The 25,551-nt window shown below is 48.1% G+C and overlaps 1 protein-coding gene across 4 annotated transcripts in view; it reads left to right on the forward strand.

Annotated features, from left to right (window-relative positions):
- Positions 1–25,551, forward strand: part of FLNB (filamin B) — an 86,771-nt gene that overhangs the window by 1,879 nt on the left and 59,341 nt on the right. For 3 of the 4 annotated variants that reach the window (XM_039734096.1, XM_039734099.1, XM_039734098.1), the window contains exon 1: positions 13,095–13,613. In XM_039734096.1, the coding sequence (XP_039590030.1) occupies positions 13,265–13,613 (349 nt within the window). In that variant the 5' untranslated portion in view covers positions 13,095–13,264. Of the gene's footprint in view, positions 1–12,048; positions 12,150–13,094; positions 13,614–25,551 lie in introns of those variants that run through there. The other variant, XM_039734097.1, reaches the window with a different exon arrangement.

Genomic DNA, 25,551 nt, shown 5'->3' on the forward strand with positions numbered 1-25,551 from the left:
ACACAACTCAGAGCCCTCCCCCGTGTCTGGACACATCACTGTAGAACGGATATCCTCATCTGCCCCTGCCCCTGTTCTGCAGGGACAGCCACAAGGCGGTCTGTGTCCTTGTGTACTTTGGCAGAGGCTGGAGCTTTGCTCTCTCAGGGAAAAGCTGCTTTGGTCTCTTCCCTTCCTATAGCCAGACAGCTACTGTCTTGGCCTCACTGCTCTCTGAAAGGCAGCCTGAGCTGCTCTGCTGTGTTTGAGAGGAGAAGGGTACAGTGGGGGAGCAGCAGGACATCTCCACTTCAGAGTGTACCACAAAGCCCATGCAGATCTGGAAGACTTCAAAGCTGGCTCCTCTGTCAGGCACCTATCCCTGGAGCACTTTCTTCAGGCAATAGCAGCTCTGCCAATAAATGATTACCTGCACAGTGTCAGTAAAATGAAAAAAGAATATCCTTTGAGATTGTCAACCTTGTCTACCCTCTAGCACATTCAATTACATCCTGGATTTCCCGAAAATTCAAGGATTTGCTTCCTGTGATCTTCTTTGTATCCCACTGGCACCATTAACCTGAATGCAAATAGGAAATTATAAGACATTTCCCAGAGTGTTTGACAAGATAGCAAAACACTTCTCTTTCTCAGGAACAGAAAGATATTTTTTATTGCAGTAAATGTCCCTGCAAAACTGGCTGCAGTCCCACGAGCTTCTTGTGGCCAGGGCCCTGGGGTCGCAATGGAGCTCAGACCTGGAGGTGGCTTCAGCTGCCCCTGCTGCAGAAGGATCCCTTCATGACCATGTGCCAGAGTCTTTCTCAGTGCTTTCAACATACCTGCTCTTGCCTGGCCCTTCTGCTGGGCTATCTGCAGTGTGGTCTGCCTTCCAGTTACTTCAATACTGTGCTTTATATGCTCTTAATTTTTTAACAAGATAGAGGTTGATCAATACTTTCTGCTTTTCCTGCCTTCTCTCACAACACTGGTTCAAATAGTTATTAAATCAAAAACTCCAGCCAGCTCTGTGAATCCAGCCCAGCACTCAGGGTATGGTTATGAGGGATGCACAGGATGTACTGATTCTCATCTCAGGGTGAAGGAACAGCTTTTTGCTGCTCTTCATTTCCCTCTAGGAGCGAGCACTGAAGAAGGAGCAGGCTGCAAGAACACGAGAGGGCTGCCCGCAGATTTTGGGCTGTTGCAAGAAGATACCAGACAATAACTTAAGAAAATCTGCCCACTGGAATCTGAGGTTCAGAAGTGCTAATGGCCAGGATAATGTGTTATTTATTGCAAACAGGCATCTGCAGTGGCCTCAAAGGCCTGGATGTCTGACTGCCCTGCTACATGCATCAAAACCCCTCTTCAGAGTCTCAGTCCTCTGTCTCCAAAGCCAAACAATGATGGTATCACATTCGCTTTTCATTTCTCTGTGGGCACTGTGCCCATGCAGTTATAACACAGCTGAGTCTGATTTTCATATAGTTCATTGTTTACTTATGATTTACTATAAAGTTGAGCTTGTCTTATTTATGAGCAGCCATGAAGATATGGGATTTCATCCACTGGGTGATGACTCATTCATTGGGTTGGACTCTTTAGCTCCTAATACGTGACATATTTTGGACTATTGGATGAACACCATTTCTGCATGAGCCCAAATTAAATGAGGTGAATGGAAATAATTAGTTGTTTGTTTTTAAAATCATGTTTGTAGCTGGGTTTGTGCTGGTTCAGCTCTGGGCTCGTTCTAGCAAAGTGCACAAGGGCAGGATGAGTTGCTGTACACTATGGTGGAGAGGTGATGAGCAGCATTTCTGAGTCAGAGGTCTAAACATGCCAGGGGCGACTTTGCTTTGTTTCTCTTGCACAAGGAAGAGCTTTGCGGTGATGGAGCATTTGATACTTTCTATGAACTTTAATGACTGCAACATTTCTTGTGCTGCTGCAAACAATTTGAGGAACTAATTTGTAAAATCACTCATAAAAATCTCATGTTCTTTCTGTTATAATAAAACTCCTCGGCTGGAAAAAGAAATACAAATCCTCAGAAAGAGTAGCTCAGCAGGAGTGTACTTCAGCCGCTCTTGTCTTGGGCATGCTCTCCCCTCCTGTGGGTGCGTCATGCCCCATGAGTTCAGCAGGAAGAATTCATGCACAGGCAGAAATATCGCCCCCGGTAACGCTCAACTACATAAGGAAACTGAAAAGTTTTTAAAACCTTTTCCCCCTCTTCCTGCCCCCAGCTTGGAGGGATGGGACCAGGACCATGGGAAATGTCGGAGTAACTTTGTCGCAGTGAGAGGTTGTTACGGCTTACAAGTTTTTACAGCCAGGAGCCCTGCCAGCAGAAATTTATGCCTCCATTTCAGCAGTAACGATGCTTCCCAGAGCTGTCAGCCGGCAGCGGGCTGGGAGGCAGCAGCGGGGCGTGTGGGGGACTCGCCATGACATAATCACATTCCTGCGGCATGAGAAGATACTCCCAGGCCGCAGCAGGGGCAGCACAGCCCCTTCCCTGCTCCCACCCCATCGCTGTGGTTCTCAAGGCCTGGGGAGTGCAAATGAACCCATCGGCTGCACAGGCTTTGTGTGATTTTGGGGCAGAGTGGCTGGAAAGTTGCCTATTGGAAAAGGATCTGGGGATGTTGGTTGACAGCAGCTGAATGTGAGCCCTGATGTGTCCAGGTGGCCAAGAAAGCCAGTGGCATCCTGGCTGTGTCAGCAATAGTGTGGCCAGCAGGACCAGGGCAGGGATTGTCCCCCTGTGCTGGGCACTGCTGAGGCCACAGCTCCAATGCTGGGTTCAGTTTTGGGCCCCTCCCTACACAAAGACTTTGGGGTGCTGGAGTGTGTCCAGAGAAGGGCAGGGGAGCTGGGCAAGGGCTGGAGCACAAGTACCTTGGGACTAGCTGGGGGTGTTCAGCCTGGAGAAAAGGAGGCTCGGGGGAACCTTATGGATCTACAGCACCTGAAAGGAGATTGTAGCCAGGTGGGGTCAGCCTCTTCTCCCAGGTGGAACAAGTGACAGGACAAGAGGAAGCAGCCCCAAGTTGCACCTGGGTAGGTTTAGATTGGATATTAGGGAAAGTTTCTTCACTAAAAGCACTGTCAAGCACCAGAATGGGCTGCCTAGGTCAGTGGTGGAATCACCATCCCCGGAGGTGTTTAAAAGCCGTGTAGCTGTGGCACTGAGGGACATCAGTTAGTGGTGGTTTGGCAGTGCTACGTTAATGGTTGGACTTGGTGATCTTAGAGGGATTTTCCAGCCTAAGCGATTCCATGGCTCTATGCTTTCACCGCTGCGAGGTTTTTCAGTAGGGAGTTCTATCAGTAAGGCATTTTGCTGGGGCTTGTCCGGCGCCGGGAGCGGCGGGGCCGCCGTGAGGGCCGGGCCGGGCCAGGCGGGGCTCCGCGGGCCGGCAGGGGGCAGCAGTGCCAAGGGCTGTGTGGGGGCGGCTCGCCCTGAGGGGGCACGGGGCCGCGGGAACGGGGCCGCGGCCACGGAGCCGGGCTGGGCCCTCAGGCACCCCCTGCCCTCCTCATCCGTGCTCCTAGGAGCTGTCAGAGCGGCTGGATCTGCCGGGAAGGGAAACCGGCCTTGCCCCTCTCAGACAACCAAGCTGTTCTCCAGTTGTACTTGACTGGTTTTCAACTTCTTCATCACCCCCTGCCACCTTGCTACTGGAGCTTTGCTGCTGTCAAGGAACCTGGGAGAGGATTTCTGCTTTGCAAAAGGAAAATTTGCAGTTGCTGTGAGAGCCGTGGAAAACTCAGCAGACCGCTGCCAAGGCTGGCGAGGGAGCAGGAGGAAGGCTTCTGTGGGGCCAAACCAGCCTGTCACAGAACAGGGAACGGCTCATCCGCCTCTATGGAGCTCCCAGGCTCTGGGCTGTGGCTGTGGCACAGTACCTGTGCCAGCTGAGCTGTGTTAACTGCAGACTGGTGCTTTTCCCACAGGATTGAAGTATTCCACTGTGGAGTCTTCCCACCTACTGCTCCCAGAGAGGTGGAGATAACACAGGTGTGCTGGCATGTGCCCCGCTCAGCCCCATGCTTTAGGACACAGTCATACCAGCTGCTTGCCAGCCAGCCATGGCCGTGCCAAAGGAACTAAGTCCATGCAGAACAGAGGAAGAGTTTTAAATACAAAGTTCAACAAAGAGAACGTATAGCTAGAAGACAATGGCTGTGCAGAGAACAGGAAAAGGAGATTTCTTGTGGGTGCACCTGGCCTTCATGGTGCATCTTGCAATCTGGAGGCTGTTTCTGGTCCCTAAAGGAGCTGCTGTCATTTCCCTCCCCAGGCTTGAGCCTCAGAGAAGCCAAAAGCAAACAAGGGCCCCCAGAGGCACCTGGGCGGCCACCATGCTGTGCCTGTGCAAACATCCAGTGCCTCTGAGAGGGCAGTGATGATAACCCAGAGCTTTGCAGAGCTCCTGCAGCCTGGTGACATCCTCGCTGCCACGCCCCTGCGGGGCTTCCACATAGCACAACTGGCCCCAGCTGGATCAGATCACCCCCATCCTGCTGCAAACTATGTTATCACCAGGGCTGTAAAGATAAAAGCACTTACCTGGGGCTGCTCTATCGATAACTCATTCTTCCCTCCCCCCTTCTCTACAACCACTATTGCAGCAATGAGGCAGCTGGAACTAAGGCACAGTGACCACCCTCAAAAAAGGTTCTCAAACAATGCCCCAGCACTGTTCCCCTTTTACATTTGGCTCTTGCTCACTCTGATTAGTAGGACTGGGTTTGCCAGGGCTCTGGTTTTCCCCTTCTGTGTCATACCAGGCTCTTGGTTGGTGTTTTAGCTGGTAGGGAAGTGACAATACTTACAAAGTTCCTTGCTTGGAGTACCACACCAGATGGCTGATGTGAAGTGCAGCACCAGCTGCTGCAGTGGCTGAATTGCCCTTTGAAATACACAGTTCCTTGATTGAAAAGGGGCTATTTTTACTTTTTGATCTTTTTCAATTAGACAGCTTGTGACTGGGCTCATTCTCAATGTTATCTCCCATTTCAGGACTACCAGGCACACAAGGAGCAAGAGGTGCCAGCTGCCCAGCTAGCTCCACCAGTAACACCTTTCTAATGCCACCGTCTCTCTTTAGTATAGCTTTTAGTCCTTTTTTTTTCCTTCTTCTTCTTTTTTTGAGCTGGTGATTTTTGGCCTGCTTCACAAAATCCAGGAATCATCATTTGGAGAAAAATAGGAACCTGGGAATTGTAGGTTTTGCCCTATAAGCCAAAGGTCGAGCTAGAGCAGACTGAGGATCCCCCCAGGGGAATCTCACATTTTTTAGGGTAAGTAAACAGCCAGAGAAGATCCTAGGAATTGGTAAAGCATTGACTGTGCCTTGGGGAGGGTGATCTATTCAGCTTTCTTCCTGCCCATTTTTGTCCCATCTGAGAACTCCAGTTTTTTGGACAAACCCTTGCTGAATTGTTCCCAGACACCCAGCCCCACAGTTCATGCAGGGCACACACAGCTCAGGGTTTTCCAAACCACCACCTTCCTCCTGCCCACCCTGGGGTGGTGTCCTCCATTTGTTCCAGGACAACACCCTGCCTTTCTCCCCCTGCTGCTGCTTCTTGAACCCTCACACCCGCCTTTCCTCTCTGAGGGTGTTGCTGGGCAGAGCTCAGCTGCAGCACATTGTTATGCTGCAATATACTCACTAATAGCAGAACTGACTAACAGCTATGCAGGGGGAAGGGTGCCTTGAGGTTGGTGAGTGCTGGCCAGGTCCAAGTGCTTTTCTTCTGCTTTTTATTATTCCTAATTCTCACCCAAATCAATGTGATGCTGTCCTCAGAGGCCTCTGCCATTCCTTCTGGTTCTGCAACATGTTTAAAACCTTAGATTCCTTTCAAGTAGAGGAATGCCCCCAAACACATGGCCTCACACGTACAAGTATTTATGGAGGAAGTTAAATTCTCTAATTGCTTGGCTGGATCAAGCCCAGGCTGCCAGTACTGCATGAGCTGAGCAGCAGAACAATGTACAGTCCTTGTGTCCTTATGCACCAGGCAAGGCTTATCAGCCCATGTAGGGGCTCATAAAGCAGCTTTCAAATGAGTCAGTAGACTTAAAGCTTCTTTTACGCAAGGCTTCTGTCTGGGAATATTTTTGTAAGAATGTTTAAAAAGGAGAAAGAAGCATGACTTCAGCCTCTTGCAGAAAGCAAATCCACTTAAAAGTGCTTTTGGGGTTGGTTATTCGCCATCATGAGAACACTCTAGTGGGGTCGGTGGAAGTGAGCACCACAGTGTCATGCCTTTCCTCTGAAATAGCTGGGATTTTGTGTTTTCAATGTGCACTGGCATTCTCACCCCACTGCTGCATCCTGGGGTGCGTGCCAGGAGAGCCAAACAAACTCCCCCTTTGGCTGGACATAGGTCAACAATTTTGTTTATCTCATACAGCAGAGTTTTGGTTTGTTTAAAAAATATACACTGTTCCCCTGGAAAGCGTTCCTTCCTATGCTACATCCAGCTGTCCCTAGGAGGAGCTTGGCTACTCCTCTGAAGTCAAACAAAACTATTCATCTGTATCTCAGGTTACAACAGCTCCTGAAAAGTAACTGGGAAACACTTGGAATTCTGTGCAGTCCATGAGCTCTGGCAGACGTGAGATGCTTAATTCCAACTTTACACTGTCACTCCTGCAAACTCCAACTCACGGAGTAAAAGCACAGAAATTCAAATGCTGAGAAAAATGGGTGTATCATCTTAGGAAGAGAACTCTGGTTACCCTGAGTGCAAACACAAGCAGTAAGTAAGGTTGGAAGTAAGCAGAGAAAATGTCTAATGAGGCCCGTGCCTGCAGTATCTGCTAGGGGCAGGAAGCCCTGATTAGCTGCACACTGGAGCATTGTGTGGGTTTGTATAGGATCTGACTTCCCAGGTCATGAAATCAGATCCTGAGTTATTTTAAAAATGAGCTGCTATTTCAAATTATTTTTCAACTTCATGTTTGATATGTCAAGTCACATTTATTTGGGTAAGCTATGTTTCACAGGGACACCCACAGTGCAACCATTGCCGCATTCCTGGTGCTGGGGGCGGGGTGGGGGGTTCTGGCTGAGAGCAGGCACTGCTGCAGGGACAATTGCACTGCCAGGCACTGTCCTCAGGTACCAACACAACTTTGTCTGGATTTTGCAGAGAGAAATGCTTATACATGGCTGGATGTGTTTTTTCATTTAAAATCAGCTTCACAAAACAGAAGTAAAATTAAACACCCTGCAGCAGCTTATCAGTCAGAAAAATTTTATCAGTCAGAAAAATAGAGATAGATGAACTTTACCACATTTCCATGGAACAAGCAGCAAGGGTATTTTGACAAATAAATTAGGTGAATTCCTGCATGAGACACTCCCAGGGAATGCCCTGTCCTTGCTCTTTCAGTATGTGCTAGATGGATTTCTGTTTAGTTTTCTCCTCTGATTTCAAGATAGCCAAAAGCACAAGCAGCCTTGCTTTTGGGCTGTTTACAACCTGTGTCAAAAGCAGACCTTTAAATTCCAGCTGTGGGTCTCCCTGGGACCCAAGGCAAAGGCAGCACTGCAAGTTCTGGCAAAACACTGTGTTTGTCAGATGGACGCTGCTTTTGGCATCAGTTTCAGCTTCTGGATACATATATAATGCAGCAAGACATATATATACACATATATAATGCAGCAAGAACTCTATGCAGAAGTAAAACCATGTTCTTCTAGACACAGAGATGAAAATTGCCCCAAACACAACTGCTACTAGAAGCAAGTGTTGCCTGAAAAGACTTTCCAAATATAAATTTCAATGCAAATTCTAGAACAAGTTATATTTTTCAGCATATTTCTAGAGATTTCTCTGCCTAAAGACATCCCTCTGTCTGATTTGAACTGAACTGCTGCTGCAGCCTCGCATATTGCTGTCTTCCTTGGATAACAGAGGAGGAAACAGAAGATGGAAAAACTCGTAACAAGTTGTATCAAAGGCCCTAGCCAATATCTGTATAATGAAGAGCTTCTTTGCCTTCCATATAGCTGCTGAATAAGGAAAATGCAATCCATATGATGCAATATCCATTTGATTCATGCTTTGACTTGAACGGCTTGGTTTGGCTTCACTTCGTAGGAATCATGGTAACAAAAGGAGAGGTTTAATGTCTACTTCATCAGTAGAATTTTGAATGGAGAAGAAACACTTCTCTTGTCTTTCAGAACCCAGTAAACAGGTAACGGGTGAAGAAAGTGCGCAGTGTGTTTGGCAACCTCTGACACGGGAGGCTGGGAGGACCCGGCTGTGATGCTGAGCCAGGCTCGGTGCTGCCGACTGCTCAGCAATGCCATTTATGGTCACTTAGTCATGAAATCCCTTTGAGTTGCAGTGCCTGTGGCTTCGGAAAAGGCAAACCTTTAACTACTGTGAGCCGCAGCTGCTGATCTTTAGCGTTGCTGGCTGGCTGCTGGGTTAGCGGACGAGCTGCCCTGTGGGGATCTGAGGATTAGCATCTGCACACTGCTTTGAATGTGCTACAATTTATTTTATGGCATTTGTTATGCATGGCTTTTGTTTTAATGCACAATGCTGTCCTGTGTTTGGATAAGGCTATTATGTGCCAAAAAATTATAAATATTTAAAATCTCCTGATAAATTTCTAAAGCTACCCGGGTGCTATAGCCCAGTTATTCTTTTTCCAAGCCTTTGCCCTGACAACTCACAAGTTTGACAGCCCCAGGGTACAAACTTCCAGTGTGCTGCTGCTTTGACAGAAACCTTTGGCAAAGATGGAGACATCCTGCTGGCTTTTCACCACGCATTTCTGCTGAGATATGATGCATCTTCAAAGTCACTTGTGTGGGGTTAGTTGTGTGGGAAAATAAAATGTCATTGCTCCTCGTGTATTAGCAGCACCACTGACATCTTTAAAAGGTGACATTTCTGTTGCAGAGATCCTCAGAGAGGTGATAACTAAAGCACGACCTGCCAGGGCAGAGAAAAGTCCTCTTGCCTGCAAAGACTCATCTTGAATGCTCAGCCGTGGCTGATTCCTGCTCTAAGCAAAGTGTGCAGATGTTGGATCAATAGTTGAGATTAATTCTGATTCTTGTCCTCTTACAATCAAAGCAATCTGTTGCTGAACAACGTGTCAAGCAGAGAGCATGTACAATGTCCCAAATGGCTGGGATCTCTCATGTAGGGCCCATGACTTGGAGGAATCCAAGAACATACCATCACATGAGACTGTGACAAGTTGATTACCCTGAAGCAGACCTGACTTCTGTAGTCACCCCATCATGTGCTGTTCACTGATGTCAGCCAAGGCCCATGCTGCCGCACCCCACACCCTTCTGCTTTTGCAAAACCAGGCTTCAACAGACTTTTCCTCAGTGAAACAGCCACTGTTAGATCTGCCATTTCCCTCTGCTCTTAGTATGCTCCAAAAAACTAATGGCAAGTGTCCATCATGGAGCACCATGGTACCATTCCATGGCCCCTGAGGATATGATAAATGAGATTAAATTTCTATTAAGGATTGTTAATGATCCCCAAAAGAGCAGCAAAAGACCTGTAAAGGTCAGCCAACTTTTATTTACCTTTACAGTTTAAACTGTGCTCCTAATTTTTTAAAAATCCTGCTAGAAAAGCAACTCCCTGTGAATTCAGAGAGCTTAATGCCATATTCTGGTTTGAGAGACATTCTGCAGTGACTTCTTACTAAAAAGAGAGCATGTCATAATGAATTGCCATTACAGTTTATTCCATTTGTCAGGGCTGTATTTTCAAATACAAAATATTCTGAGCAGTTTAATGATAAAACAGTGTGTATGTGGCAGAGGAAGCCCTCTGCTGCTGAATTAAATGGGGTCTTTTTAAATTCAGCTTTGCAGTGAATTACCATAGAGGAAGAGTATTTTTAAAACAGTGAAAAAAAATCATTGCTGTGTACAACTTCTTAAAGAGAACGAAGAAAGCAATAACAGTGTTCCTTCCTTGTATCTGCATCTAGCAAGTAAAGGAAGAATGGAACGGAAAGATTCTTGTCATACAGGACAAATCAAAAGAAAAAAGTATCCACCCCAGAGCACAGCATTGAAATCTCCCTCTCTGCTTAAATACATACATCCACACAAATATCTACCCATATAAATATGCACAGAAGGTATTTCTGCAAGGCATACATTAGTTAATTTGTAATAATATACAGTACCAAGATGGTATTCCAGCAAGTACAGATTCACGGGTTAGCTTGTTTTTATTTCTCTGTCTCCTCATGAAACTTGAAACACGGGTTCACTTGTGTTAAACTGTCTTCCAACTTCATTTCAAAGGAAATACAGTTTTTCAGGTCAAATATGACCCCAAGAAGAATCTGATGACAGAGCAGTACAGAGGGACTCTCTCATCAGTAGATGAGACCAAGCACTGATGCCCAGCCCTGCAGTTGCTGCCACAGCTGGATATCACTTTTGTGGCCATTTGTGGCCTCTCCTGATCCCAGTCACCTGTGCAGGCAATGGGGTGCCATGCAGGCAGGGGCTGCCCCTCTTCACTTCCCATCAACCAATATTGATCAGACTGTAGTTGTGAGGGTCATCTGTAACTGGGAAGAAAGGAACAAATCAAGATCTTCTCCTCAGAAAAAAGAAATTATTTTGCTTTTTTTTCATTCTCTTCCCATAAAGCAGTGTTTCCCATTAATCATGAAAGCAGCTAGGATGCAAAAGGCTGAATTTGGATCAAAAGGCCTGTGATGTGCAGGGAAGGGCAGCTGTGACACAGGCTGCTGCACGCAGACCACCAGCACCCCACCAACCCTGCATGGTCCCAACAGCAACAGCCTTGACTGTGCCACTGCCCTTTGTCCTGAGTCTGACAGGGTGAGCTGGGCTTGCATGTCTGTGCCAGAGCTTTGCTGAGCACTTCACATCTGGTTTTGTGCCTCACTGCTTCTGGTGGGATGGATGGATGGATGGATGGATGGGTGGATGGATGGATGGATGGATGGATGGATGGATGGATGGATGGAGTGGTAGAAAACCACTCAAAGAAACCACTGTTCTTATGTGTGCAGAGCATGTCACTGCACAGTATATCACTGGGGTGAAAATTTTCTTTGCTGGGTCTATGGAAAAAATTAACTTTATTGAAAATTTTAGCAAAACACGTAAGTTAAAAAGAGAGGTCCTAGTACTAATTCTGTCTTTTTCCTATGTAATTCCTATTCACTACCTTTGTTACAGAAAAAACAATGGCTGAAGCTTCAACTTGCAGCATGGCACGGGCACAAAATGATATTGAAGAGTGTGCATTACTAGGTGTGGCAGTGAAAAGGAATGGAAATTAAAATATTATAAGCAATCAGCTAATCCGGATGTGGAATGGTTGCTAAGGAGTCCCAGCCCAGGCCAAAGTCAATAAGCAATTAGTATCTATTAAAAGATGAAGTACAGGATGATGGGAGAAAAGTCCTTGAGAAAAGGCTCAGCTCCATGTTTCCAGGCTGCTCTCCCCTGGGCTGGACAAGCCTGCGCTGGGGCACAACCGACCCTGGCTGCAGCATCTCTGTGCCCTGTCAGTGGTTTTGGTCTGTAAATAAAAGCTCTCACTTAATGTCAGTTTTTATTTGAATAATAAAAGCAGCTTCCTGCTGCTTGGCTCAGTAATTTGAGGAAAGGGCAGTGGTTGCTGTGCCGTGAGATACACTTCAACATTTCAGTATACCAAATCTGATCTGATTTCTTTGATAGTTTTAAAACAGGAGGCAATGCTGATTAGGGAACAATGGAAGTTTAGACATAACTCCCACATTACCTCACCTTCATATTTTCTTCTTTCTTAATTTATTGTAAACAAATGCATGTAATATAAATTATTCTGGGGGAAGGATCTATTAGGTCACCGGAGAGAAACCATGGTGTGATGGTTTAGTGGAGGCATTAGAATAACACCCTTGAAATAAAATAATTGGACATCTGCATTCTAATTTTCTAGCTGAGAATGACCATAGTAATTTAACTAAATAAGACTTTATTGACTGTATTTTAATGGATTTGTTTTCTCTGACAGACACCTGCACCTTTCAGAGTGGCAGCCTTGATGTAAATAGGTAGACAGGCACACACTTCGCTTGAATCAGTGGAGCAGTTCCTGGCAGCAAAGCCAAGACCGTAAGTGTGTGCTGGGTGAGCGGGTGGGCACAGGCTTCCCTCGGGATAGGGACACGCAGGGACCCCTCACTGCAGCTTTCAGGGACCCTGTAAGTGTCGTGAGATGCCTCGGAGACCTGCAAAAACTCAGTATAAAAGCAAGGCAGCTGGAGTAGTTCTAATGACTGTTGTCATCAAATGAGTCAGCGGCAAGTCACAGTCTTGTATGTCAGCAGGGAGTGGCGCGCCAGGAAATCAGTCACAAAAGTGGGGGGAAAAGCAAACAACCTCCCCAAGAATTCGAACTGTATAACTGACTACTTTTAGAGGTTTCTATTATTTTCTAATGGCCGATAAAATCGTGTATCGGCACAGAGGTTGCCGTCCCGTAGCCACATCGCACCCCGTGGGAGCACCCTCAGCCTCTCCCGGCGCGGGCTGTGCAGAACCGAATCCCCCCGGCTCTGCCGGCCACCCCGCACAGCTCTGCAGGCCCGGCGGGTCACCGGCCCGTGGCTGCATCCACCCACGGCCGTCACACGGCTGCGGCCTGACCTGTGCCGCCCGAGCAGGGCTGTGGTGGGGGTGTGCGGGTGGGTCAGGGGCTTCGCTCCAGTTCCTGCCGCGGGTTTAACTTGTCTGTGGAGCGAGGGGGCTGCACCCCGGCCGGGCAGTAGCGCCAGGCCAGCTGCACTCCTGCCCGTGCCTGGGGGCCGCGCCCCAGCCCCGCCCGGCACCTCGGCCAGGTGACTGTCGGCCCAGGGTGGTCCCCGGTCTACCAAGGGCTCGGCCAGGCCAGGCTAGGTTAGGCTAGGCTAGCCGAGCCGAACCGCACCGCGCCGCGCCCAGCCCATCCCAGGCCGGCCCTCGCGGGCCGGTGCGGCGGGGCGCGGGGTTGATGGGGCGGAGGGCGTGCCGCAGCCCGTGGATAAAGGCCGGGCGGCGGCGCGGGACCGCGCAGAGCGAGTGGGTCGGGTAGCGGGGGAGGCGGCAGCGGAACGAGAGCAGTAAAAGCAGAAGGGCCTCCGCTGAGCGCGGCGCTCTTCACTCTCTCTCCCACTCCCTCCCTCCCCGCAGGCGGTCGGGCGGGGCGCGGGCGGAGCACAGCGGATCGAGGAGGCGGAGCAGGGCCGGCCATGAGCACGCAGGCGCGGGGTCAGGGCGCGCGGAGAGCGGCCGATCCCGACGGCGAGATGCCCGCCACCGAGAAGGACCTGGCGGAGGACGCTCCTTGGAAGCGGATCCAGCAGAACACCTTCACCCGCTGGTGTAACGAGCACCTGCGCTGCGTCAACAAACGCATCGGCAACCTGCAGCATGACCTGAGCGACGGGCTGCGGCTGATCGCGCTGCTGGAGGTGCTCAGCCAGAAGCAGATGGGCCGCAAGTACAACGCGCGCCCCACCTTCCGCCAGATGCAGCTGGAGAACGTCTCGGTGGCCCTGGAGTTCCTGGAGCGGGAGAGCATCAAGCTGGTCTCCATCGGTGAGTGTGTCTCCGGCGAGCCGTTTTGTTGTTTTCTTGTTCAATTGTGTGTTTTCCTGCGCTGGACCTTTGCCTGGCGGGACTGTGACGGGGCTCAGGGCAGCGGGGGCTCGGAAGCTGGGGGGGTCTTTTGCTGCTTCTGTTTTTAAGGAGTTGTGTGTGCCGTGGGGCTGCCCCACAGCCCGGCTGTCGGGGCTGGCAGTGAGCTCCTGTCCTCAGCGTCCCTTATGATCACTACTTCATAGGTGAAGCTTTGCTTTCAGGTCTTTCCTGAAGAAACCAGGAAACTAGTGCCGGAGTGTATTCTCCCTGTGCAGCCAATTCCCCTGGGCACTGACCCCTCCCGCAGCCCGGCAGGAGTATGCGGCAGGACGATGCTGCTCTGGCTGGGCGTACCTGGGCTCGGCACGGTGCTGGAGCCAGACTCTCACGGCTGTGCAGAAATAGCTGCAGCCTTAGGTAGTAGAGGAGTGTGGGGAGACTTGGCTCACCACAGCCCAGTAGATGATGCCAGTGTTCAGATTAGCATTGATGCCTAAGCACAGTTGCAGCTTTTGAACAGGATTGCACTTTCTCCCCAGTCTTTCTGCTGTGATAAGTTAGGGCAGGAAATGTTCAAGTAACCCTGCTAAGCCCAGGCAATGGGTGCTTTGAGCTACTGCCACCCAGGCTGGCATGAGATTTGCCTGCCCGTGCCATACTGGAGCGTGCAGTTGGTTGATAGCTGGTAGTTTGGAGACGAGGGCTGCTGGCATGCACGTCGGATTGCGGATGATCCCTCAGGAATGCATTCAGTGACCGTTTGGGGAATAGCTCAGGTGTGGCCACAACATAGTCTGTAAAGCAGTAATTTGAATGCCTGAGAGATCTCTGGGAAGGAATGTGAATGCCTTTTCTTGCTCTTTGCCAGATAACTATAACTGCTGCTTCCTGATGATTCTGGCCTCGATGAATTGCACAGCTGAATTTGTAGAATGTAGCTCTCAGTTGTCTAAAATGCTTGGCCAAGATAAAAGCTGTTTCTCTTCAAAGGCTTTAACTACAATAGCAAGAAAATATAAACTTCTCCAGTTTGGGCGAGACCCGGCTGGCTCTGGAAACCTGTAGCTGGGTACTGTCTTCTTCCCCTTTGCTATTGTGTAAAAGCAGCTTTGGACAAGAAGTGAGGGCTGTTGGTCCCGAGTGCTGATTGTCCTCCCTGAGCAGAACAGCTAACTTGCAGCTGGGAATGAAGCTGGTGCTAATTATTTACTTATAGATGGATTCCCTTTGCACTCAGTGGGGTTCGAATTGCAGCTGCTGATTCCTGGGCTGAGCTTTTGCGAACATCAGAGCTCACCTTTCTGTGGCAGGTGCTGGACTAGCTCCAACACCAGGCCAGCACTCCCCTCCTATTGTATTGTTTTCCCTAGAAAAATGTTGTTGCTCCAACTGCCTTCCTCTTTGTCTGTGGAACTTCCCGAGGGTGATGGGCTTGGGAGATCAAGGCTACTCCAGTCAGGTCGGGCTTTCAGTGACTTCCCTTCTAGAAATCCTTCTGCAGCAGCACAGCTCCTTTACACTGTTAGGCTGAACTGGAGGGTATCTGTAATCATTTAAGACATGTCTGTTTGTTTTACAGCTTACTTGCTTTGTGTTGGTTATTAAAAATCCAAATAAAATTTTAAAAATAAAATCCTGAGAAAACTTGAAGCTTTGAGAGAATGGAATGACTGACTGCTAATGCTTTTGCCATGTCCCAGCCTCTGCATGAAGGCTGTACAGCTTCATCAGTGCTCTGCCACCTGAGCTGGAGCCAAGGAGTAGCACAGGAGCCCTACTGTACAGTCCTGGATAAACTGAGCCTGTCCTGAAAAAACATTCTGAATGCCCTTTCCAAAAAAGACATTCTTAGTGAGCCTCACAGTGCTCTGCTGGGTTGAAGGGCTGAAGCCCTTGGCATCTGTCCTGCAGATGCAGTGTCCACTGGGATCACTACCTGCCCCTGGTGTGTTTTTCCCTGCAGGTTCTGAAGAACTTGAGGCTTTCTTTTTGTTTCTACTGTTTAGTCTCTTTTGTGTTGTTGAACAAAACCAGGGTCATTGCAGACCTTGAAGGTGAAGTAAAAAAAACCCAAACTAGAAAAGATTCTAGGTGGAGAACTTTTATGACCAGGTTGGTCTTTAGGGCCTGGGGTGTTTAGGGCCAACTCTGAGCCAAATCAACTGGGGAAAGCTGACAGCTGCGCCTGCTGGATTTCTGGCATTAATAATGCCATCAGACCTCTGCTAAGTGGATGCAGTGCCTGTTCCAGTTATTATTTAACTTCCAGGAACATTTTGGAAGCCATGTGTTATGGCTCAGCTACTGCTGCTGTACTACAACCACATTTTAAAACCTTTTCAGTAGCAAGGTTTTGGCATTCTGTGTTTGTCTATTTAAAATAAGTCTGCCTATGCACAGTGTTTGACCACAACCCTTTCTGGATGCACATTAGAAGCCCAACCTCTCCTGCTGCTGTTACCTCTTGTTTAGTCTCTGCTCAAAGTCTTTTGCTAGTTTCAATAAGGTTTTCTTCTAGGCATGAAGTGTCTTCACTTCAATGCAAAATTGACTGCATGCATGATCTACCGTAAAAAAGATCATGAAGCACATAGGTGCTTTGTGCCACCCAGCAGAGATGGGAGTGAATGATCTGAAAAAGCTGCTGTGGGAGCAGGCGACTTCACGTCTTCTGCTCAAAGTGAGGTGGCTGCTGTGCTGCTCAAGTGTTAACAAGTGTTAAGTCTAGCCTTTTTCTGTGTCTGCTAGACTGAGATAATTGCAAATTCCTGGGTGCTGAGTGGCATGCTGCATGACAGGCATTGGGAGTAGGATGCCAGGAATGTGGAGCACAAGGGCTTTCTCTTGGTTGAAGGGGCTGATCACAGACTCTGCAGATTGCTTAGCAGAGAAGGGAGGGGAGTTAAAGCTAATTTGGCATTGAGCTGGTCCCTAGAAACCCTGGTAACTGGTAATAGGAGGCAACTCATGTAGCTTAGAAACAGAAGAGTTGGGTGACTGAAGCCTGGCAAATGGTTTTGGGGTGAGACCTGCCAAGATGCACCCAAGCTTGCAGCTGGCACATCCTAGGTGCAAACTCTGCTGCTCAGTACCTGTTGCCAGTGTTCTCATGGCCACTGCTCATCCAGCAGCCTTGTGTCGTTGGTAGAGGGAGGATGAGTGCCAAGCTGCCTTGTTGAGTAAAACTGCTGTCTTGGGCTGCTACAGTCAGATTGAGTAAACTGAAAAATGTGGTTTCTCTGCCAGGTTGCACTTTCACCAGGTAAGTGAGCTGACCTGGCTTGCCTTGCAATGGCAGGATGTGAAGTGGCAATGAAAGTCAGTGGATGGGCAGTGGCATGTCTGTGCCATGGCAGTAGGATCCACTGCTGGCCGTGGCTACTGTTGTGTGATTTGTTTACAGATTTGTCTCTGTGGTGATCCTGTGTCCTGCTTCAGTGCCTGCAGGGAGTTCAGCTATGCCAGGAAGGAGATGGGTGAGGAGAGGATGGGGTTATAATCATGGTCAGTTGGCACTTGCCTCATGGTGAGTTTGGTGGTGGCATATCCCAGCTGCAGGAGTACTGACCAAACCTGACATGTGCATTGGGTAGGGTTTTGGTTAATGATCAAGTACTTGATGCACACACTGTGGTCTATAGTGTGCTTAAGGTGAAAGTATCATGACCTGTGAGGACCTTATAGAAATTTCATTTTAGGAAAATAGTTGAAAACCAACTTCCCTATGCTGCTCATAGATTAAAGAGTGACAAAACAAACTGTACATTTTTAGAGGGAAGACTAGTCTCTTGTAAAACAGTAAATGTGTTGTCCTGTAAGGCTTAGAGCTAGGTCCTTGAAAACTGAAAAAAGAAAATGTATTTTCAGCCTGTATACCTTTAAGGGTTCTTTTGTCTCACTCAATGTTCTATTAACACATCATAAGAGGTAGTCAAAACACACTTTCATTTTGTCTGCCACTTATCTGTGACTTCCCTAGATGCTGCTTTCTGGAAAATATCCAGTGTGTCTTGGAAGCAGATTTCTGCTTCTTGGAAATATGACACTCCTTCCCCTTGAAAATAATTTTTGATAGATGCTCAGTGGACCTCTTTGCTGGAGGTGGCTTCAGCTTTGGAAGGTACTTGGTCTCCTCAGGACCTTCTGTTTCCCTAGTTGGACTGCTGGTCTAACAAAAAAATGCCTTTGCCTGAGCTATGAGCTCCAAGTTACAGGAGACTTTAAGGTAGCTTACACAGACTGTTCTTGCATTCTTTTACATATGAGCGGAAACTTGTAAAGTGATCAAACTTCAGTAAAATTACTTGGGGCCAGATAGACTAATGTGCTAAACAGCTTTTTCATTTAAGGCACTGAAGGCTGTGCCAGCTATTCAGGATGGACTGAACTCTAAACTGTTCCATATTCTAATGCCACGTCCTGTATTGACTTACATAGGGATGTTTAAATCTAAATGGGTTAGGATAACTCTTTTCTAGCCTACAACTGTAACCTAAGAATGTGGTTAGCCTTGTGTGTGGTCATGCTGCGATGTTGCCAGCATTGTTCTGTGTCTGCTCCAAGCAATGGGAAGTAAAACAATGGTCTCTGAATCCCCCAGGCTGCAGAAGAATTCTGTTTTCTCTCTGCTGCTCAGAAAAAGACTTTGATGAGCAGCTAGTTTGGGTCCTGAGCAAGGGTCTGCTGAGTTTAGACCACTGATCCATGTTTATCAAGCACACCAGAGTGAAAGTGTTTTGCTGGTTATGCTGGATTGAACAAACCTCTGCTGTACTGTGATGCTTACCAGGTCCCTGCCACCAGCATCAAGTGGCTCTGTCTTCATTGATTGCCTGGCATGATAGTGAGCTCATGAATATGTCACCTGAGTCATAAGTCATTACAGTAAAAAAGACACAGAGCTCAGTGAACTGGAGTTTGGCTCTGTCTGGTGCAGTACCGGTGTGCCTGAAGAGCCTGTCACAGTGGCTCTTGCTTACAAAGCATGGAGCGTGACTCTGGCTGCTGGTGATGTAGCCAGGCTTTCTGTAGACCAACCGTAGGTGCCTGTGGGGTTTTCTTGCTTTTTTTGTGTCCTCTGATAGTGCTGTGGGTCCTGTTCTAGAGTACCCACCCATGGGGAGAAGGAGTGCCCCATGGTAGTGATGGTGGGTGGAAGCGGATGGGGTGGGTAGCTGCAATCAACTTGGATGTGGCAAGAAAAACGGAATTGGATATACTAAATGTGTCCCTGCTGGAGGAAGGAAATGCTGTGTGGCTGAATGTTAACTGCTGTGGGAAGACTCAAAACTGAAATATAAGTAGAAAAGACTAGGGGAAGGCACCACCTACCCTTGTTAGGAGATCTGAGCAGTGTGGTACAGCTTTCACTGTATGGCACTGCTTAGCTTGCTGCAGGCTGAATTCCTGCTAATGGTCAAAAGTGGTGGGGTAACAGTGTCTGTAGGTGGTGTTTGGAGGAATAAGAGTAGCAGTTTCATGAAGATTCTGTGTCTGTCTGTGAAACTTGTGCTAGCTGCTTCTGTATCTTTTCTCGATTGCTGTCTGTCTGTGTGCGTGGTAAAAGTGGATGCTCACCTGACCCTCTTGCAATCCCCCACTGGGTGGGGTGAGTAGAGCTACCCTTGCTCTTCCTGGGAACTTGACCACGGGTTCAGAGTTGAGTCAACTGAGATCTGAGGTTCTGTGCAATGGGCTAAGCAAGCTCTGCCTGTTCATTTGGATTTGTGCAATGAAACTCTAGTGAGTTTTTCCCCTTAGGTTCTGCTTCTGGGGACTTGGTGCAGATTTTCTTTCCCCACGAGGCAAAAGTTTGTGTAGTTACACTCCTGCTTGTTTGTGTTCCTCCTAAGGAAGAACTCGTGCTCTGTAATCTATTAGGGAGGACTTTCTTCTAGGTCATCATTAGGAGATAAATCCCAATTCTGTACTCAAAAGCCTTGCAGTAAGTGTATGCTGTATCTTAACCAAATGGTTCTTTGGACTCTGATGTGGTCTCTAACCCGTCTATCAGCCTCCCTTGGCTCTCTGTCCCTCCTGCAGGTAACCTTGAATTTTGAAGATGCCTACATAATGTCTGGTACATCACAGTGAGGATTGGATATGCTGTGGTGGGCTTTGGGTTCACCTCATGGATTGCAAATCCTTGTGTAAGCACTATTCTGCTGTAAGCAGTTGAAGTCTAACATCCACAGTGAGATGTATGCTATGTCTATTCCTTCTGTGCTTGTACATGGCAACTGGGATACAACCACTGCAAAAATAAACTGGATTTTTTGTGTCAGTGAATACAAGCTAGGGCACTTTAAACAGCAGCCAAGTGAAGCTTTGTCCAAGTTCCTGGGGAAGCAAGAGTTGCCTGGCACATCCTCCCTTGTGGTGAGTAAGGCAGCAGACACTGCCCTGGGCTGCCTGGGAGTGGGCAGAGGGTGGAGTAGCTGAATCCTGTCTCCCCTGGTGTGATGGGTTGAAGTTCTTTGAACCTCCTGCTGATATTGCCCTTGAAAGAAAACAGCCATGTCTCTAAAGTGTCTGAGAAGAATGGCCACACATGCAGCTGCACTGTCTGGTTACTAGTGGGATGCTTTCTCTGAGTCAGGTGATGGCCCTTTGCTGTTCCTTACAACCTGAAGAAGTAGACAACTAAACTAATGGGAAAGAACCAGTAAATACAGAAGGCAGTCTCTTACTTTAAAGCATAAATTCAGCAGATACTTCAGAGTTAATTTGTCTGGGTCACTGAAATATAGCAAGTTTTACTGATCAGACTGGTGAGCTTTGACCATCCAGGCTGTGGCCATTCTTGCAAAGGGACAAGGTGTTTTCATCTAACAGCGCAGCAGGTTGCATGAACTCTCCTGCCAACGTTACCCAGTAACAGCACAAAAATGACTGTGGGTGCAATGACATCATGGGCTGTGGCTCCTTCTCCCTTGCTTCAGGCCATGCTGTAAATCATGACGCATTTATTTGTCAGAGCATTAAATTACTCTGGCATGAGCTGGCCAGGCTGCGTGGCAGCAACGTTCCCAAATGATGGCTCCTCTGAGGGCGAGGTGGGCACAGACTGCCATGCAGACGCTCAGCCTGCCTGCTGAGAGGGGCAAATTGGGCAATGGCTGTTGCAGCACATCCATCCCACTGTCACATTGCTGCGGTTGGTTCTGGCACGGTGTGTGTGCTGCAGTGGGCAGAGACTGTCAGATGCCCTCTGCTCTCCCCTTGCTGCTGGGGTGGCTCTTGCTGCATCCTGCTTGCCTGGGTGGGGTGCAGGCATTTGCAACACTGGCCACAGCCCTCTGCATGGCTGCTCTGCTGCAGAGCAGCAGCTGAAAGCACTGGAGGCAACTGCTAGTCCACGGCTGATGTGCTTCCACCCACTTTTTCTGCTGAAACTTGTGTGATGAGCTCTGGGCTGAGCTACTAAATGCTGCTCTGAAATGCCAACTCCTATCTTTTGCATTGGTGCTGTGAGCATGTCTGGCCCTGGGGGCTGCTCCAGCCTGACCTGGGAGTAGGAAGCTGGTGGCTGCTCTCCTCTGCACCTCAGAGCCCATGGCAATTTTGTGCTACCCTGTGTGCTTGTGGCTGCCTACTGGTTTGGATTAGTCTGTGGCCTCTCTTGTGAGGAGACAATGTATTCTGCATTTCTGAGCCTATATAAAATGCACTTTGGTAGTTGGTGGGCCCAAAATGAGCAAGTGGTGAGCTATGTTACGTACACTGTGTTGTGTCTGCTCTGGGGCCCTGCAGCAGAAGGCACAGCGTGCAGAGCTGTGCTGAGCAAACACCCATGATATGTGCATTTGAAGGTTATTCAAACACAGAAGAGGAAATACTGTTCCCCTCGGCGAGATACTAACTTGCTCTATCTGTGTTTCCTTTAATTGGTCTAATTAACTGTTTTGCATTCCCTTTTCTCACAACAACCTTGCAGTAGTAGGTGCAGCAGTTTTAGTGGACTTTCCATAGGCAAATACTGGCAAGCCAGGTCTTGAAACTAGTTTAAGTCTCAGTGCTAAAACACTGATTGATATATCTTGGAGGTGAGCTTTAGCTTTGCACAGATCTTCCCTTTGCTATAAGGTGAGTGATAGGAGCAGGTTTCCCTAGTCTCAGACTGCAGGAGCAAGGAGCCTGAGCTGGGGTATGTGTGCAGGGTCCTGCATTTGTCTTTGATGCATCTTCCACACTGGGAACTGACAGTGTTATAAATACACCTTGTATCTGTCATGGTGTGAGACACAAATCTTGGATTTATCTCTCTGCTTTTGATCCTTGCTACAGAACAGGAAATGCTGGCTTGCTAAACAAAATTGGTGTCTAACTGTCATCTTGATGGTGCAAGGTATCATATGTTGCCTCACTATCACAGCTAGACAGTGAATTTCTGTAGGGTTTCTCTGCAAAACTAGAAGTAATTCTGCTTGTTGGTATCCCAAATAATCTGAAGTCCAGGCATCTTTGAGCCTCCTTCAGCACCTGGATGTTCCTGAAGGGCTGCTGTTTGCTGATATCACTCTAGTTGCAGTGGCTCTCTGAGCAGTTGTCACTTCCTCAGACATTATTTGTTATCGAATTCCCTTATGGGGGACAAGTTGATGTCTGAGCAGACTTAAAATACCATCTGTGGGAAGACTTGGGATGTTAGTCGTGTTGTTTCAGTTTTGTTCCGGCTGTTGATTACCAGTGTGGTTGCATGCAAATATCCTATAGCTCATGTAACCACTAGAACAAGATCAATGATCTAATTAAAAGTCAAATAGAAACAGCTTTAGTTGTCTCTGGGGATTATTTCTTTTGGTAACTCCTTTAGGCATGTAGTAAAAATGCAGCCATGAAGAAGCAGAAAATCTAGGCTGGTGACTGCCAGGAAAATTTGTGGTGATGCTTAAAAGGGCGGTGACTTCTGGTGTCACAGCTGGAGCTCACCAGTGCTGGACACTGCTACTATCAGAAATCGGCACTAAGACATGGAGGCTTTTAAACCAGGACTAGAGGACCCTCTATAGTGGTGCCACTCTCAGTACTTTGTGATCATGTGTTCCTGTGCTATTTAGTGCTGACTTAGGTGAGTTTGATGCTCTTAACAGAGGATGCAGCATATGTGCTGGACAGCAGAACAGTAACATTGAACGTGGGTGGCCAAAGGGGGAAAGTAACTTGCCACAGCCCAATGTAGCTGCTTTGGAGAAGACCCCAGCTTGCAGAGGTTGCTGCATGTTGATAAACCAGCTCCTGTACTAGTAGTACTTCCCTGGCCTAACCTGAGTGCTGAGCAGGAGCAGGGATTGCCACATCAATCAAGGTGCAAGTGAATTGTCTGCTTGGTGGGAGGCTACAAAGTCAGGTAACCCAGGAGTGCCTGCAGATCCCCAAGCTGCGGTGTGTCTGCAGCTCCCAGGTGACCAGTTATGTTTTTTGTGTCCAAAAAACATAGAAGAGCCTGAGATAGTTTTCTAATGGTCCAGGTTCTCTCCAAATACATAAGTGAAGAAACTGATTGCATTCAGTTCACAGCCACTGTACAGCAGGGTGGCTCAGCACTGCCCTTGGTGCTGTCACACTGGATGATCTGTGGCTGCTCAGTGAGCATTGCTGAGCATGCTAATGACTTGCAGACATCTGCAGCTATAGGGATAGAAGCATGTGCTACTCCTGGACAAGGGTATTACAAAGGCCTTGTCCCATAGAATTAGCTGCACTGCTGTTGGGATTCTCACTGGAGTATGTCCCAATCTACTGCTTTCTTGAAAGAGCCAGTTTGGAGCTACTTCGCGAGGGTTGTGTCCATGGAGAAGGCTTGCTTTGCTGTGAAAGCACTATGAGCAGCAGACTTGAGTGAGGAGCTACTGGTTCAGGCCCTGTCAACAGTGGAGATTTCTGGGATTTCCTGGGTGGAAAGCTCTGCTGACTGACTTTGAACTCAAACAGGGAAGCCCTCTGAAGTTAGTGGCATAATGCCCTACTTCAACACTTCAAATTTTGCTGTGGTTTTGTAGCCTAGCTCTGAGTTCAGTGTCTGGGTGAAGAAACATTTCTTCTGAGATAGTTTTATTCACATTTCTCTATGTCCCTTTGAAAGGTTTTAATTGCAAAGAGGAAAAAATGAGCTGCTTCACACATAGTGCTGCAGCTATTGGTTGAAAGCCTTGCCTAAGGCAGAGGAAGTGCAAATATTTAAACTAACTAGCTTTATTGCTTAAACGTAGGCTTTAACAAGCTGCAGAATATTTCTTATTCTACCTGTAAGAAAAGTAACTCAGACTTCTGAAGCAGTATTTAGGCTCAAATGCAGAAGCTGAAAGAAGCAGCCCAGACTTCCTCTGGGACTAAGACAAACACCTGTGGGGCTCTTGTTGTGGCTGGATGGAGGTGACAGTATGCTGGTAAACATTTTTCAGGGTGAAACAGAGGAATTACTAAGAAACAATGTTGTCTAACCCTGCATCAAACCTGGTAGGTACCTGGAAGAGGTATGGGAGATCAGACAGAGCAATGTAGCTTGTGAAGTTACTGCAACTATTCCTTTCAGCTCTAGAAAAATTGCCTCTAGAGCCAGTGCTCTACATTTTTAGTGTTGTGTTAAAAATGTGGAATACAATAGGCTTGCAAATGTGAAGAATGTGAGACTGCAGATTAAAAATGGAATTATGCAGCTGGTGAGGATTTGGGTAATTGCCTGCACCCTTCTTGGTCAGCATGTGTGTGATGGAGTGCTGTCCCTGAAGACTAAGGAGAGATCTGCAAGCTTGTGAAGTTTGGAAAGACTTGTGTGAAACCTTTACTTGGAGGATTTGAAGACCAGCCTCTGGAGAGGAAAGGTAGTATCTCTCTGAGCACTGGCTAGTTTGGAAACTCTGTTAGCAGCCAGAGCCTGTTACAGCTGAGCAGCTGCTGACCAAGTTGGATTAGGCTGATGGTGACAGATGAGCAGCCCTGCCCCTCTGCATTTTGCTAGGAGAGTGACAGAATGGCCCCTGAGCAGAGCCCTGGCATGGCACAGGACCCATGGCACGGGAGGGTGGTTCGGCCTGGGGCTGGCAAGCCCGTGGCAGCTGGGGTGAGATGGGGACTTGGACTGTTCGGGGCCATGCAAAACCCACACATTTGAAGCAAAGCTTTGCTGTGCAGGGAGTGAGTTTGAGTGGGAGGCGCGGGTACATGGTTTGCATGAGCGGGTGTCACACAGCTGGGGCTAATGTGTGCTCAAGCTGTGCCATTAATCCCAGATGGTCCTCTTTAAGGTGCTTGGAGACCACCCGTGCTCACTGTGCCTCTGCAGATTCAGCACCGTGTTCCCAGTCATGAAAGCTCCTCTCAAAAGAGGTCTGTGTGATAGTGGCTGCCACAGTTGGATGAATTATCTGGGCCTCAAGCCAAGCGTCTATTCCTTATGTTAGCGGCTTGTAGCTGAAACTGTATAAACACAGCGCTGTCGTGTGTGGGGTGTTAAACACACAGGGCTCAAATCCACACCGTGCAGGGGAGAGCCTTGTGTGATGTGCAGATGCAAGTGTGTTTATGGCTGTGTTGCACAAGCATACAGAAATGTGTTCGAGCTTCATTGTTTCCCCAGAAAGAGGGGAGAGCATTTTTCCTTCAAGAGACAAGTACACAATATTGTTTATTTAAGAATTGGAATTTCAGGAAGAATGCAGCCCCATTCCTTCTTGGAGTGGACTAGTCATGGTTTCCAGTGGAGGTGGAGGGTAGGTGTCTGTATGTGAAAGCTCATGGAGAATTAAATCTAGCTGGTTTATGCACAGAAGCTTGAAGACACCTTCATAATGGTCATGGAAAAGCAGCGGTGCTTTCCAGGCCATGCATGTGTTTGTAGTGACTGTGTCCTGCACATCCTTGCTCAGTGTGCAGCTGCAGAAAGCAGCCTGGCTGT

The sequence above is a fragment of the Passer montanus genome, unplaced genomic scaffold (assembly GCF_014805655.1).
Source record: "Passer montanus isolate IOZ18808 unplaced genomic scaffold, ASM1480565v1 scaffold9, whole genome shotgun sequence".
Classification (NCBI taxonomy): Eukaryota; Metazoa; Chordata; class Aves; order Passeriformes; family Passeridae; genus Passer; species Passer montanus.